Below are 16,181 nucleotides of genomic sequence, written 5' to 3'. Positions count from 1 at the left end.
GGAGTTTTTGCATCCTGGGATTTTCCTCTTTTCTGCAAAAGTTTCTTCCTTTTGTTGTAAAGTTTGTTTATGGCAGGGGACCACCAGATTGGCTTCCTTTTTTTGGATGAGAGCATTTTGGTTCTATTTGGGATGGCACGATTCATGCATGAGTGGATGTGCTCGTACAGTGCCTTAGTGTAGGATTCAGCAGTTGAACTTTCAGTTCCGTCTGCATGGGTGTTATGAAGTTTGTCACTTCTGACTTGAGTAGCATGAAGTTGGCTTTGGAGAAGTTTTTATGGTGGTTTCTTTACTGGGGGTGGGATGTGGATGTTAAGGGTGATTAGCTTATGGTCAGACCTGACTAAAGAGGGGGTGACCATAGGTATGGAGCATTGATTTCCCATGTTGGTAATGACCAGGTCTAGGATATTGGAGCCCCTGGTGGGACTATGGATTAGTTGATCCAGGGCATTGGAATTTATGAATTCCAAGAACCGTTGCGCAAAGGTGTTGGGACATGAGACTTGTTATCAAAGCAATGGATGAAGGTAAAAGTTTACACCATATTACCTTGACCTGGCCAAGCCTTTTGATACAATCCCCTACTCAGGTGTAGTACAAAAGACGAATAATGTAGAGGCAAACACTTACATCGCCAGCTGCATTGCCAGCTTGGCTCACAGGATGCAGGAGATCAAAACAGGGGAAGAGACCAGTCACCAATGGAGTCCCCGGGTTTGGTGCTGAGACTTTCTGTTTGGCATATACATCTCAAAAGTAAAAGGAAATACCAAAGAGCTTTGGCCAGCTAAGTTTGAGATGCCTGCAAGCTAGAAGTTATTGAATCCCAAATGACTTAACCAAATAATAACTGGTGTCAAAATCATGAAAATGCTCTCTGAGAACTGATCCAATTGTTTGGCATTTGGGAACTTGTGTGTACAGTGACCTAACTTTTGACCAACATGTGCCCAACATCATAAAGCCTTTCTATATTGCACAGCTTATAAACAAATTGATTGTGACTAGATCTAGAGATGTTGTTGTCCCCTTTAGATAGCTCTCATTATGTCAATCATTTTGTATAATGCTCACTTTGGCATGTATCTGTCCAGCCCCATGCAACAATTGGAATATCTTCAGAGATACCTTACTAAAAGGATACAAGTCCTAAACAATAGGTCTTGCATGGACTACCTCAAAGATTTATTATTATACTCAGTATCCTACAGAGTGCTTAGAGGTGACATGTCTGGCATACAAAGCATCCTCTGACATAATACAGATGGACCTAGTGAACATCAGCAAGTCAAATGGCATCAGAAATACTCAGTCCAGATATCTAAACTGAATGTTGTGGAGAGATGGATCTATATCACAGACTACCACTGCTGGAACAGGCTATCCATAAAAATAAAGCAAAGCTCATCCATCCATATTCAAATGCAACTTGGATCTAAGGATGGGTAATAGAAAATGTACTCCAGGGTTTCCCCTCATGCCACTAATGGACAGAGGCAGTTCCTAAATGCTGCATCCCTTACATGGCCCCTCAAATTATCTATGGTATGATCACAGTTGTTCTCACTAGGGCTAATATACAATTATCAGCCATGGGGATAGCTAAGACCAATCAGAAATCATTAATTCAAGCACCAAAAGGGAATTGGCAAAGCTTAAAATGTCCTCCAAGTGAACCTATGCTGTGGTAGCAAATAGTTATAAAAAATTACCCTTTTTAGTTCACTAAGTGCCCCTGTCTCCCTCCGCCCCCCAGCCTTTAACAGCTTCTGGCGCCTATGGTGTGTGTGTGTGTGTGTGTGTGTGTGTGTGTGTGTGTGTGTGTGTGTTTAAAAGGTGTGTGTGTGTGTAAGAGGGAGGGGAGGGGTGTATGGGGGGTTTATACCTCACAATTATCCAGATTTTGCCTCATATTTTCAGATTGTTTCTCATAAAATTGTCTTTTTTCTGGCAAATCATTGAAGACTGAAGTTGAGTTTTAGACTTCATATCCTCAGAAAATGCATACTAATGCAACAATTTTGTTCTATCCACTTTCTAAGGAGGTCGGGGTATGTATGTGTGTGTCATACCTCTCAACCATACAGATTTTCACAGAGGTTGAGGTATGTGTGTGTGTTTGAGAGAGAATGAAATGCCATATTTAAAGTCAGCAGGTAGAATTTATTTTCAAGGAATTGTGTGCTTCAAGGGAAGAGAAGTTTACTACTGCTTATGCTAAGTCTGCTTAAAATGTGCAACTGTTTTGTTTAGCAAATGGTATCACTGTTGTGGTGTAGAAGTTCAAAACAGTCTTATTAGCACAGTAGGTAGCATACTTGCATCTTAATGTAGAGGGCTGTAGGTTCTACTCCCACCACATGTGTATTTTAAGGGGGTGGAGTGCTGCAGTCCTCCTTTGGATGAGATGCCTAGTAACTATGAACCTGTGTTTCCGCTTGCCACTTATTTCTATTGCAATATACAAGCTTAGCATTTTTTTTAAATGTAACATAGGCAATTTATTGTTTAAGGGCAGTAGGCACTGAATTTGTAGATGAAACACTGAAATATAAAGCTGTTTTCTAGCAACAACCTCTCCATTAGTTTCAGATCTCTTTAATGTGAAATTATTCAGATGACTTTTACTTCTGCAGAGATTATGCATATTGACTGATATTGGTAGATTGTAATGATAGATGTTTAAGTGGTCTTTTATGGTTGAAATGTTCTGAATTGGGCAATTTGTCATTATTGGTTCATATGTTTTGTTTCATTGCTTAATGGAAAATGTTCAAAACTATAAAACACACTCTAAGTGGTGCTATATTAACAAGGGATATAATTCAGTTATTGTATATTATAATTAATACAATCAGGAAGGTGAATCAAAGCAGTTATGTATGGTTCTGAAATGTGTGCAAGGGGCCTATGATTTGAAAACAGTCCAAAGGTAACCTTAACCTGCCACTGGCCAGATGCATTTAATTTGAATGTGGGTTTCAATGCTGTTTCCGTGCATGTGAGTTTCAAAGGTAGAGAAGTTTTAATGCTAAGTCTGTTTTCATTGTAAGACTATTGCTTTGTTGAAGTTTAGCAAATGTCTGTCAGTGTTTGTGCTATAAAATAGGAGGTTACTAGGCTATTGGCCCTGAGGCCCTAAAATTTGAAATAAAAGTTGAAAATTAAAACCAAGTATCTGTAATCATTGCAGAAGTAATGCATAAAACAGTATGCACACAAAGTTTTGAATAGTGTTTATGGCAACTGGGGAGAAATAGCCAAGTAATGAGATACTGGAATGGCTGCGTGTGTGCGCGTTGGGAGGGCTGAAGGGGGTGGGGTTGGGGGCGGTGCCTTGAAGGGGAGGAGTTGGGGGCGGTGCTCCGGGTTTGCACCCCCCTGCAAAAATTCCTGCGGGCTCCCTTGTTTGTTGTGCAATGTCTACCGGCACCAAAGTCTCTAGTTTCGAGACTGGAAGCATAAGGGTCAGATCCAGTGAGGTCAGTACAATGTTCGGTGCCCAAGTGGCACTCGGAGCCGAAACGGTCGGCTCCAAAATGGAAATCGAAGTCAAAGTAGAAGGGCGCCCCGAGCTGAAGTAGCTACAAGTTAAGAAGTCGAAACAGGTGCAGTAAGATCTATGATCGGTGCCGGAGGCAGGGTCTGTGCCAATACAGGCATCACTATTGAAGGTTTCGAGAGGGTCGGAACTGAGGAAGGCGGAGCCGAAGAGCTAGATTTATGCTCCGACGATAACTTGGGGACTTTAGATTTCCCAGGTTTCCTCTGATCACCCGATGGTGAAGAAGGAACAGAATGGGATCTCTTTTTGTCCTTAGAAGGAGGGGTTGAGACCTCCATCGCAGAAATGGCCTCTGAGAAGGGAGACTTGAGTAACCCCTTCAGAATGAGTTTATTTTTGCTTTCATTAAGAGTGCGTTGGCTGAAACTTTGACAAATATCACATGGAGGCCATACCGAAAGGTGGGCCACTCCCAAACAGTACACACAATCATCATGCAAGTCACTGTTAGGTAACTTGCCCTTACAAGAAGTACAATGCTTAAAGCCAGAGGTACCCTTCTTATCTGCCATTTTAATTGAAAGGACACCACAACTAACTGTATAATCCAACAATAATGAAGTTACTCAGTTCAAAAAACACAAGAAATCACAAGAAAAATACAGATATTACAACACACTGTACATGTGAAGAAAAGGAAACACCTGAATAGAGATAAAAGCTAACAGGTTAGGCAAGAGAAGCAATACCAGCTATGGTATTGAAGAGATACCACAAGGGTAAGGGAAAAGGCCGTACCAACAATGGTACTTAAGTTTATCAATGGTAACAATGGGTAGAGTGGAGAATATATGGTTAGATCAAAGAAGAGACACTAGAAATACTAAAGGTTTAGTAAAATATGAAGATATCCAAAAACGTTTACACAAATATCAAAAAAGATTTTACTTAGCTGAGAGCTCGGCTGAAATGAGGCTTTATGGCTACGCTGCAAATGAGATCTGAGGTAACAAGGAGAATGGCAATCTGGGTAGAGACTTTGCTCGAGAGATTTTTGGCTGGCACGAGCTTGGTAATAGGCCGACTCAGTTCCAAGGGCATGGAACTGAACCCATCAGTGATGAATGGAAAGAAGATTAACAACATCAGATCAAGGTTTTCTTACACTGATGTCACCGAGGTCAGAGTTCACTCTTTTAACTCAGTGGCATAAGTGTAAGGAAAATACAGATTTTAGAAGTATTCTTCCTAAAGAAGAAGCCAAAAATATTCACCAATGGGCAGAAATACTGTTTGGTGGTTTATATACCACATGCCATGGTGCAAAGGTAAGTTATAAATCATCAGCAAATTACTTTAAGAATTTTCCTTTCTTGTGATGCAGCAAGAAGGAACTAACAGTAGTACAGGCAGACACCTCTCTTATGCCACAGGCACTCTAATCTGCAGATAGGTGGGTGTTCTGACGGTTGAGATAGAGAAGAGTAAAAAGCTCTGGAAGTCATCCCAGCTGTTGGGTCTTTTGTGGTATAAGTCCCAAAGGTTAGCAGTAATGCCATGGTGAAAAATAATTTGATGAACACCTCATATGTTGTTGGTCTCAGAAAGGCAGAAAATTAGGGGTGGTGCTCTGTGGACATGCAATACTTTCAAAAATATTTACTTAATAAGGATAGCACCAACTACAGTACTGACCAAATAAAGGAAAGTGGCAAAGGGTATCTGTGGTAGCAGCATAATTAGGCATGGGATCCTGGTCTGCATAAATGGCATGGAGTGTTTAAATTCAGAAGATAAAAAAGATCTTATCAGATAAGATGCATTTAACTATGTGCAAACTATCAGATACCATAAAGCAGACAGCACTAAAACAGTATGAACCAGGTTAAAAAGTAATAACTTTAACAAGTAAATTAATGCACTATGTCAGGTTTGGAAATTTTCAGCAAAATGTTGATGAAGCCTACCTGTTGCTATGGATCCTGCTGGAAACTGAAAATTCATGTTGATCATCAACTGCTGCTTGTTCTTCAGTTACTGTTCCTGGTTCTGCATCTCTGCCTTTAGAACCCCACTTCAGGGCAGCATGAGACAGAAGCCCAACTCCTTGTTTCCTGGGCAGTTGTTGTTTGCACTTGCTTACTGGTCTATCACCAGGATGTAGCAGAACTAGACAAAAATGTATATGTGAGGGTGAGCTTGGTATAAAAAGCATGCAGTTCTTCAGGTGCAAAATGCATAGGAGACTGACAGTAATCATACCCTTTCCTATACCAATTATTTGAATTATCCATGTACAGTTCTGTTGCCAAAGTCAAATATGGACAATATCATAAAAAATTACAAACTAGCAGCATTAATGGATACAAATATCAAGATATTAGCAACTGTTTTCACAAAAACAACTTGAAATTATACAAAAAATAACTGCTTCAGTTTGGTTTTATGTCCTCCAGACAGACTGTAAATGTTTGCCACCTCAATAATAGTACTACTATTGCCCTCTTTTCCTTTCCACTGTATGCCTTTCTATTTTGGGAACTTAAACCTTTTAACTTCTTACCAGAATTTATTAAAAAGATTTCTATGCCATACCAGAATTCTTCAACAATTTTATCTTGTCAGTAAGATAAACTCCCAAGCCCATGACAAGTAAAGCCAGAAAGTGAGTCCTCTTTCTCCTTTCATTAGATTTATTTTGTTTAGACTTAGAACCTATCTTTGCTTATATGTTAAAAGCAATAGCACTCATTTTCCTAAGCTCCTTATGAAGCTAACTAAAATAACAGCTTTCATAGGTGATTTCATTATTTACTGTATTTATCCATATTTAGACATCTCTAAAATAATATTCATCAAATAAAGTTACTGTGGTGATTAATCTAATAAACATCTATCCCACAATTTACTGTGATGATTAATTTGTTAGACTACTATCCTACTAAAACTGCAAGTGCATTTTTTAAATCTTCATGTTTGAAGAAATTTTGTAGACAAAATGCTTACTGTGAAAGAAGCTTTTTATAAAAGGTACTGTCTGTCCAAAATGTCCATTGTATACCTTGATTTTATTTTGAATTTTGCTTCTAGTGACTCAAGTGCTGTTGAAGTATTTGCACCGAATAGTTTCTTCTGAATTCAAAATGGAATTCTGTGTAGGAGCTTATAGACTTTATATCAGAGTTGAAGAATTCACGTGTTTTAGGAGCTAGAAATGGGAAACAGAGTTCTGTGGAACGGGGTTTATTTTGGGGGGAAATTTAAAGGCTGGAGGTTGACAGTGAGAAAGAAGAGCAAATGGAATCTAGACAACAGACATGCTTGCTATACATAAAGATTTTTTGGGTCCAGGTTGTTCTGGTTGAATATATACAGATGATTTACTAAAGAGTTGGGCTCTCACCTGACCATATGTAAAGCTCTAATTAGTTACTGTATTGCTCCAGAGTCTGCACAGCAGCAAATAACATTTTTTGAGTGCTTTGTTATGTGAATAAATGTGACTATTTTTCTCACTGTTGCCTGCTGGTAACATTTTCTGTGGATATATAAATTATTTATTTTTATTGGTACTGCATGCGCGTGTGTGTGTGTGTGTGTCCATATACATGCATTCATATATACATCTGTATGTATGTGTGTGCATGTACATGTGTATACGCAACCTCACCACAAACACACACACACACACACACACACACACACACACACACACACACACACACACACACACACACACACACACACACACGTATTAGCAAATATACATGAACACTGCAGTTATTCATTAGTATTAGGTACTGGTATACAGGGAAATACAAAAAAGTTCTATTTGGTTATAGAATTAATTTACTGCAAAAACTAGACGCTTCAGATATTTTCAGATAAGCAGGCATTGTAGTGTTTCTTTCCAAGGAAGACCTTATAGCACATAAGAAAAAAACTACCTGTTTAGAGTCATCACACATAAGGCTATTGTTGTTCATGATTTTTACAGATTAGGCTAACAAAACAAAAAAACCCTGCGTAAGCTGCCCTGCCTTCACGCTTCCACAGTACTCATCAAGTGTACATAATGGCCGGTGATAACAAAAATTGATGTAACTTTTTCTGGAGTGCTCTTAAGAAATATAAAACTGTTTTACAGAGACTATTTATTTATTTATTTATTTATTTATTTATTTATTTATTTATGTATTTAAAACAGCAGTCCAGAAAAAGTTACATCAATTTTTATTACCACCAGCCATTATGTACACTTGATGGGTATTGTAGAAGTGTGTAGGCAGGGCAGCATAAGCAGGGTTGTTTTGTTAGCCTAATCTGTAAAAATCATGAACAACAATAGCCTTATGCTCTTAAGAGATATAAAACTGTTTTACAAAGAGACTACTACATTTGTGCAGGTGTAGTGGTTTTACTTTAAAACCCCAAAAGTCTTTGATTGCACTCTTACCAGACGTGCTGTAGATTTCTTCTGGTTACACAGCACAGTATGTCAATTCAGCTCCATATTTGCCACCAGGTCCATGATTCCACTGCAGGGAGAAAGTTGGTAGTTGCAGCAGACAGGTCTCTAGTGCACCTAACCAGCAATCAAGAGAGATGCTGAAAGAGGAACTTGATGTATCTTCTGCTTTCAGCCAACATTCACAGACAGCACACCAGTCCCAGGCTTCTTGGCACATCTGTCCTGACAGTAGCAACAACTCTTTCAGGATCCACTATTACCACTGCCTCCTTATTCTCTCTCTCTCTCTCTTTCTCTCTCTGCAGATCCTATGCTGCCTGGGACTCAAATGTATGCTGTTAGGCATGGTCTTTTATACTGTAAATCCCTCAAACTCTAAAATCATAGCAACTCCTAATCTGTTGTCAAGAAGACTGCAGGTTCCAATGTCACTGGGAAACAGCTACAGCCGCATATGTTACAACTTTGCAGCAGTATCAAGATTAGATGGTAGCATTAGAAAACTTTAAAAATATGCCCTTTACTGTACCAAACCTATTTCCAATGGAGTCTTCCACACTTTATCCTGATATTATTAGTATGTTAAACACAGAAATACAGTGCTAATTTCATGCACTCAACCCAGTCAGACATACTTCCCATAACCAACCGTCCTCTCTTTCCCAAAATCATCTCAGATCAGATTATAATGCTATGTGATCAGAAAATATCCCTTGCAGTCTACAAGTAAGTGTCAATCAATACTTATCCAAACCATTTTTAAATCTCTTCAGTTTATACCTGTCAAGATATCATGGCCCTGAAATTTGGAGAATGGTTATAGCGATAGCATCACATAATGGCAGCCAAAAACAGAACCCAAAAACTTTAGCCTCAGAAGTAGTTTTGGAACTAATTATCATTCTGACAAATGACACAGGTGACCTACAAACTCTGGACCTCAACAGATTTACATTTGTAAAAGGTAGGTCATGCTTACTATGTCTAAATTATTTTTTTCAAATGGTCACTGAAGTTCTGGATGAGGGCCTGACAATCTACACTGCTTATCATGACCTCACAAAGGTCTTTGAAACCATCCCATATGGCATTACCATAGATAAACTCTTCCAACTTAACATAAATCCATATGTAGTTTGTTGAATAGCCAAATGGCTCTACAACAAACCCATGCTGTTATGGTAGGGGAACCTCTTCTAGCCAGAGGAGTTTCATCAGTGGGGTTCTACAAGGCTCTCCCTGGGACCCTGCTTTTCAGCAGTTGTTTCTCAGTGAAAGATGTCACGGGACTGTGGCTAACTAAGTTTGTTGATAACTACAAACTGGGTGCAACTGTCAAATCCCCTCGGGTACAAAAATACTCCAGCAGGGTCTGGACCAGACCAGTGCCTAGGGTGTCAGTCATAGGCTCAGGTTAAATGCCACAAAATGCAGTATAGATACATTTGGGAAAGACATCACCCCCCTTACCCTCTTACCTCACTGCTGTTACCCTTCCCAAAGAGATAGAATTACCCAGGACTTGAGGTCCTATGTTGACAGCAATTTCTGTTTTGATCACCCTATTTCTGCTGTGGTTAGGAAATCACATGCCCTTCCTCAGCTCATTTGCAGAGGTATCTCCTCTAGGTTTCAAACAATTTTGGTCCCACTATAGGCTTCCATTAGGTTCATAGTTATATATTAGACTAATGACCACCAGGGCCTTTATAAACCTAGCTGTGCAGTTCAACCCAATTGTGTCCCTATCTATCATGGGCATTTATTAGGAGGGGGTATGTTAGAAAGTTTCTACAGGTTATGTAGGGGGTAGGTTAGTTTGGGCATTAGTGTTTGCCTCTGTCTATCAGAAACATGGGGGCCACACCCAGGGTGAATTTTTGATTTCCCATCCAATGGTCAAGGTTAAACTCTGCTTCACATGAACAGGGAGCCGGTTCCAAAGCATGGGATCCTCTGAGACACATATATAATTCGTCAACATGCCTTATTTATGTCACAAGCAAAATTTAAATCCTTGGATCTGAATGTTCTGATATTATTCATTTTGCAGATGTGCAAAAGGTCAATCAGAGCTGGATCTGAGGATTTCTTGTATTCCATACATAAAATGACTCTCAGTAACCTGTAGGAGATACAGTATAGAGATAGGTCTTTAAGGTGATCTGTATAGGACAGTGTGTTTATACCCTGGATTCTCTTGGTAAGGAACCTTTGTGGGTGTTCCAACTGTTGCATATGTCTGGTCATATCTCTCAACATCTTAGGGCAAGAAATCTGGACAAAGACGTAAATAATGGGGGAGGTGTAGCTGCCCATAGATTATACAGCAGTGTCAGTTATGAAAAGAACAGAATTTGGAGCTCAAACAAGGAAGTGAGATGTTTCCAATACTGTTCGATGTATCCAGGAGTAAAACAAGGAGGGGGTAGGTGGGTGGGAAGTTAAGGAAGAATGAAAATGGATAACACAGATGGAATGTTATAGTGAGTACATAGCTTTTTTATCTGATGTTGTCATTTACATTCATTCCTCAACAAACAAATAAATCCAAACCAGCCCAGAAGTTGAAAATGTTGAAACACAGGTGCCCAGTAGGAAGGTCGCTGGAATAAAGAAGCTGAACCATGACAAAGTAAAATATTTTTTAATACAAAATGGTGAACGTTTTTGCAATGGTAACCATTGCTTCAGCAGTCTGATGAAGCAATGGTTACCATTGCAAAAGCGTTCACCATTTTGTATTAAAAAAGATTTTACTTTGTCGTGGTTCAGCTTCTTCATTCCTCAACAGTTGAGTCCCCAGCTACCTAAATCCCAGGAAGACTCTAAGGAGGGTCTGTCCTGGTCCTGCTCAGCTTGTCTGACACAATGTTTTCTTCTGACTTTATGGTAAGATGCCTGTAAAGTGAGATTGTGCTGAATTGCTATAGTCCAGGCTACCATGACTAATCAGCACAGAAGGCAAAATCTGGAGCCTGCTGCATGTTTATCCACCACATCACTGTGGAGTTGCCTGTAATCACTTATAAAGGCCCTGAAGACCACAGATGACTGAGACAGATGAGTGCATTTATGACCACATCATCTCATTTAAGTTTGTGTTTTGGTCTTTTTTTTGTCTCAAAGACACCAAATCTTTAACCCCCACAGACACTGCTCCCCAGAGAAAGTCTTAGGTGTCTGTATTTACTGACTCTGCTGGAGCTGGAAATGAAAATGAGAGAAATGGATTCAGATTTATCTGATCTCTCTACCAAAGCAGTTCCTTTTTTACAAATCCCAAAATGTGAATTTGAAAATTCGGGAAGTATTGATGTTGGGGCCAAAACAGTTCTAAGTACCACTGAATCTTTCTCATGTGGAGTCTGGCTAGAGGAATCGTGGCAATCATTGATGTCATGAATCATAATATCATGAGAAAGTCTCATGCTAAAGTCTGGGACCGAGTGGAAAAACTCAGGAATAGATCTATATAAAAATCTAATTTTTTTTATGTGGAAGAAAAGCTCTTTGAATAAAATGATCTAGAATACATCCCAGGAATAGAGTGCTGTGGGAAGAAGTCAAACAAGACTTCTGAATGTTCTCCTAGAAACCCAGTCTACGTAGGAGATCTCTCACTCAAGTGTGAGATTCCTGACAGTTTGAAAAAGACTCTAAATGAGAAAAAATGTGAATACCTTGTAGTCTGCAATAGGCTATCACTGGAACTAGACACTTTCTAAACACCCTTGGGGGCAGTGGATAACCCAAAGGAACTGATAGTGTAACCCAGACTCCTGGAAGGGCATTGTTTACACAGTAACACACACCCTTAAGGGCATTATTGTGCTTAATGAATGGGCTGTCTGTAAAATTGTTGTGTTTTACTTATTTATTTGTTATTACTATATTATTTTTTTATATATTTTTGATGTAAAAGAGTTCCTCCACCTAAGGTTTCAAAGTTGCTGTAGCATATGTAAATGGTATTGGAGGAAGCATTTTATATCCAAAATGTAACATTTTTAAAAATATATCTAGATATTTATTTTATTTTTGGTCTCTTGCTTCTAAAATATGCGGTTTGTTGCCAGTCATTGGGGACTGAAGTTACTAAATAATGACATACATTTGTCTTTCAGACTCTATTTCCTTCAGAAAATTCATGCTAACACAAATCCTTTTATTTAAGCTACTTTGTATTTTTATAAGAACAATATTTAAATCTGTTCCTATTTTTGATCCTTTGTTCCCTCTATTTCAGGCTTTATCCAGATTTCTTGATCTAAGACGTTGGGAAGTATGCAAACCTCTTCACTGCTGCTGCCACCAGTCGATTTGTCTCACTCTCTCTTTCTCTCTCCTACACAGAAACACTTGCGCTTCAGAAAATGCATGCTAATACAAATCCTATTATTCAAGCAACTTTGTGATTTTATAACAGCAGTATTTAAAATATGTTCCTATTTTGAACCTTTGTGCCCCCTTTCTTTTAGGCTTTATCCAGATATCTTGAGCTAAGAGGTCGAGAAGTATGCAAGCGTCTTATCAACTGCTGCTGCCGGTGCTCGATCACTTTCACTCTTCACTCTCTCTGTCTCTCTCTCTCTTACTCATATACACCTCGCTTTCATGCAAGCAAGCAAGCATGCATACACTCACACACAGACAGAAACAAACACATGCACATATACACACACAAACAGAAACATAAACACATGCTCGTGCGCTCGCACACTTTTTTCTGTTTCATTTAGTTTTTACACACTTGCTAAACAGCAAAAGTGCTGCTTAGCGAGTGTAAAATAATGGCTCAATCGATCTTGCTCTCACTTACATGCAGGTATACACACACAGACAAAAATAAACGCACACACTTTTTTAAAAAATTTTTTAATATATATTTTACACTCACCAAATAGGAAAATCACTACTTAGCGAGCAAAAAATAATGGCAACCTTTAGGTTGCTTTCAGTCTGAGCTCCACAGCAGCTTGATATGCTCCTATGAAGTGGTGGACTCATTTTTCAGTGGGCATTACCTGTAGATTAACACCCTGCTAGAGAACATTCGTTCTCCAATCAGGGTGCCGATCTATTCAAATATCTATTGTTATGGTAAGTTTACTTACACAACAGTATTATGTTCATTCATAATCACTGCTACAGAAACCTTTGCTGAATAGGTAGAATATCAAAGCTAATACAGTTTGGTTGGAGAAAGAAGGATGGTCCAGGAGCCCATGTAGAGTGATCCTATCAAAGCTTGTTCTATATCTGGAAAAGGAATCTAGCTTGGAATGCATTGTAAATGTATGTACAGAGGACCAAGTAGCTATCTCTAGAATACTTTTAGAGTCCAGCCCTTTCCCAAAAGCCAAAGAAGCCAAGGTCCTCATAGAATTGGCCTTGATCCTGCCTGCAGGTGTCTTATTATGGTGGGAATTAACAAAAAGAAATAGTAAGGGCAGCCATCTGGAAATAGTCTATTTTGACATGGGTCACCATTTTTTCTTACCTTCATGGGAAATAAACAGCTCTTTAGCTTTCCTGAAAGACTTTGTTCTGTCAAGATATACCAAAGCTGCCTACAAACATTCAGAGTAAGACAAATCCTTTCTCCCTGTTTTTTAGGTTCCATAAATAAACAGGGAGATGTATGGTTTGGCTTAATACAAACTATGAAATCACTTAAGACATAAATGAGGAATTGTTCTCAAGGAAACTGTCTTTATGGAACACTGAATAGAGTTGAGTCACCATAAGACTGTTCAGTTCAGATACTCTTCTTGCAGATTTCAAAACATTCAGTAATAATATCTTCCAAGAAATTAACTGCAAATCAACCTGATGAGCTGGTTAAAAAGGAGGAAAAGTAACTTTTCCAACAGAAAGTTAAGAACCAAGGTAGATGCCACCTGTTTTCTAGGTGGATGCATATGTGAAACCCCATTCAAGAATAGCTTGACCAAATACTGTGATGAAAGGCGTGGATCCAAAGGCAGATAGGCTGAAATGAACAAAAGATTAACCTTGGTAGAGGAATATGAGAGGCCAGAGAATAACAACTCACAGAAATATTGTAAAAATGAAAATTATGAACTTACCATAATGAAAGATCCCTGTTGTTTTCTGTCCAGCTCAGCCTGTGTGTTATCATATCTAACTTTGATCCAATGCTGACCATCTCAGAATCTTCAGTCCAAGAGCTCCACTTCCTCTACCCATTACGCCCTGTTCTAATAATCTCTTCTCACACTGAATTTACCCTGTGACAACTCCCTGGAAAATAATCAAACCTAATACAGGCGGGGAAGATAGGGCAATAGGAATGGACCCTCTTATGCAGTCTTTAAGACTAGACTCTAAGGCCAATTGGGAGCGCACTATAAATAGTGATAATTTGGAAGGGGCTTGGGGGGATGGCTGAGCCAGATGGAAGAAGACATCACAGATCTATCATTATGGCAAGTACTTATCTTTTGCATCTGATGTTGTCTTTTCTGTCTGGTCTCAACCTGTGAGCCAGAGTCCACAGCCAGGAAAAAAAATCCATGGAGGCCCTAGGACAGAACATTCTGCAAAATGGTGGGACCAAATGAATCTGTAGACCTAGACTGAACATCCAGTTTGTAATGGGACACAGAGATATGAGTGTTAGGCCAGATAGGTGCAGCACAAATATCATCAATAGAAGCCTGTAACAAAAAGTCAGTTGAGGTAGCCACTGCTCTAGTGGAATGACGCCTGGGCTTCAAAGGAAAAGACATTCCTTTTAAGGAGTATACAAAGGAAATACAATCAGTGAGCCATATGGATAAGGTTACTTTGGAAGTAGGCTTACCAAGCCTATACTTTGAAAAGGATACAAAAAGTTGGTCAGATTTCCTAAAAAAATTGTTTTATTTAAACATAATCTGAGTTATCTATGAATATTGAAGCAATGAAGCAAATATTCTCCCTTGTTACTGAAATTTAGAAAGAACACTGGCAAATGAATGGACTAGTTCAGAGTAAACTCCAAAGCAACCTTGGGCATAAAAGAAAGGTTTGTCCTCAAGGTTAACACTCTATTCTTATAAAATAATCAAGTAAGGAGGTATGGAGGATACTGCCTGGAGTTCAGATACTCTTCTGGCTGAACTGACAGCAAACAAAAAAGAGTTTTCTATGACAACAATTTTAAGGCTACTGTGGCTGAATATTCAAAGGGAAATCTAGCAAGAACTTGAAGTATCAGAGGAAAATCTTAATCAGGCACTGGATCCTGAACAGGTGGCATTAACAAAAAGGTGCTCCTCAAGAAGGCTTTAGAGAGCTTAAGAGCCACCGCAGGAGTATTATCTCTGCTGATATGAAAGTTAGAAATGGAGGCCAGCTGTACATTTATGATGGAGTAACTAAGACCAGATGGAAAAGACCAGCCAAGAAGTCCAGTATAGCATCCAAAAGTGCTGAGAAAGGATCCAAGCCTTTGGAAGATGTACAGATAAAGAAATGCTTCCGTTGTACCAGCGTAAAACTTCCTGCTGGGAGGTATTTAGGATGATAAAAGGATACGAATAACTCAGCAAGCTTGGGATTCCTGGCCATTATTGGAACTGGAGAAACTATGGTGTTAGCTTGAAGGAGTAAAGGTTTGCGAAGGTTAATCCTAAAGGAGGAAAATGTTGCATTTCCTCAGTAAGTGCATTGCAATCACAAACCACTGAGAAGACATTGGCCATTGCCAAACCCTTATGGCTTCTCAACACGGGTTAGGGCCAACTTCCTCCTTGCTTTTTCAGATACCAAACCACTGGCATGTCTAGATGGCAATCACACCTTTGGGCAGAAAGTCCTGAAGGGCCTGCAACACTAGGAGGACTGCCCACACCTTCAAGATACTGATGTGAAGATTGGATTGAGATCCAGAATTGGTCTGAGGTCCTTGTTTTTTTTGGTACCAGAAAGAATCTGGAATAGACCCCCAACTCCTTTCTGGTGTGGTGGGACCTCCTAAATGACTTGGTTGACTATCAGCTTCTGAATTTCCACTGCTGCACCCCTTCTCTGGCAGGGTGGTATATCCAGAAGGGATTCTGGGGAGCATTTGGGGTAAGCAAAAAGTACTGCATAACCTCTGGGCATAACTCTCAACACCCAAGCATTTGAGGTGATGGCCTCCCAAGCTTTTGGGAGGTGGGGCAAGTAACCCCCTACTGCCGTCAGAGT

At 39.4% G+C, this 16,181-nt stretch overlaps 1 protein-coding gene across 2 annotated transcripts in view; it reads right to left on the bottom strand.

The window, feature by feature from the left end:
• The window catches only part of EFCAB12 (EF-hand calcium binding domain 12), a 1,195,865-nt gene that overhangs the window by 243,012 nt on the left and 936,672 nt on the right, over window positions 1-16,181 (bottom strand). For both annotated transcript variants that reach the window (XM_044078632.1, XM_044078631.1), the window contains exon 7: window positions 5,479-5,680. In XM_044078632.1, coding sequence (XP_043934567.1) covers window positions 5,479-5,680 — 202 coding nt within the window. The remainder of the gene's footprint in view (window positions 1-5,478; window positions 5,681-16,181) is intronic.

Source organism: Protopterus annectens, chromosome 7.part1, assembly GCF_019279795.1.
Source record: "Protopterus annectens isolate FY-2018-M chromosome 7.part1, PAN1.0, whole genome shotgun sequence".
Taxonomy (NCBI): domain Eukaryota; kingdom Metazoa; phylum Chordata; order Ceratodontiformes; family Protopteridae; genus Protopterus; species Protopterus annectens.
The sequence above is the reverse complement of the archived record's forward strand: the minus strand, read 5'-3'. Positions and strand labels throughout refer to the sequence as shown.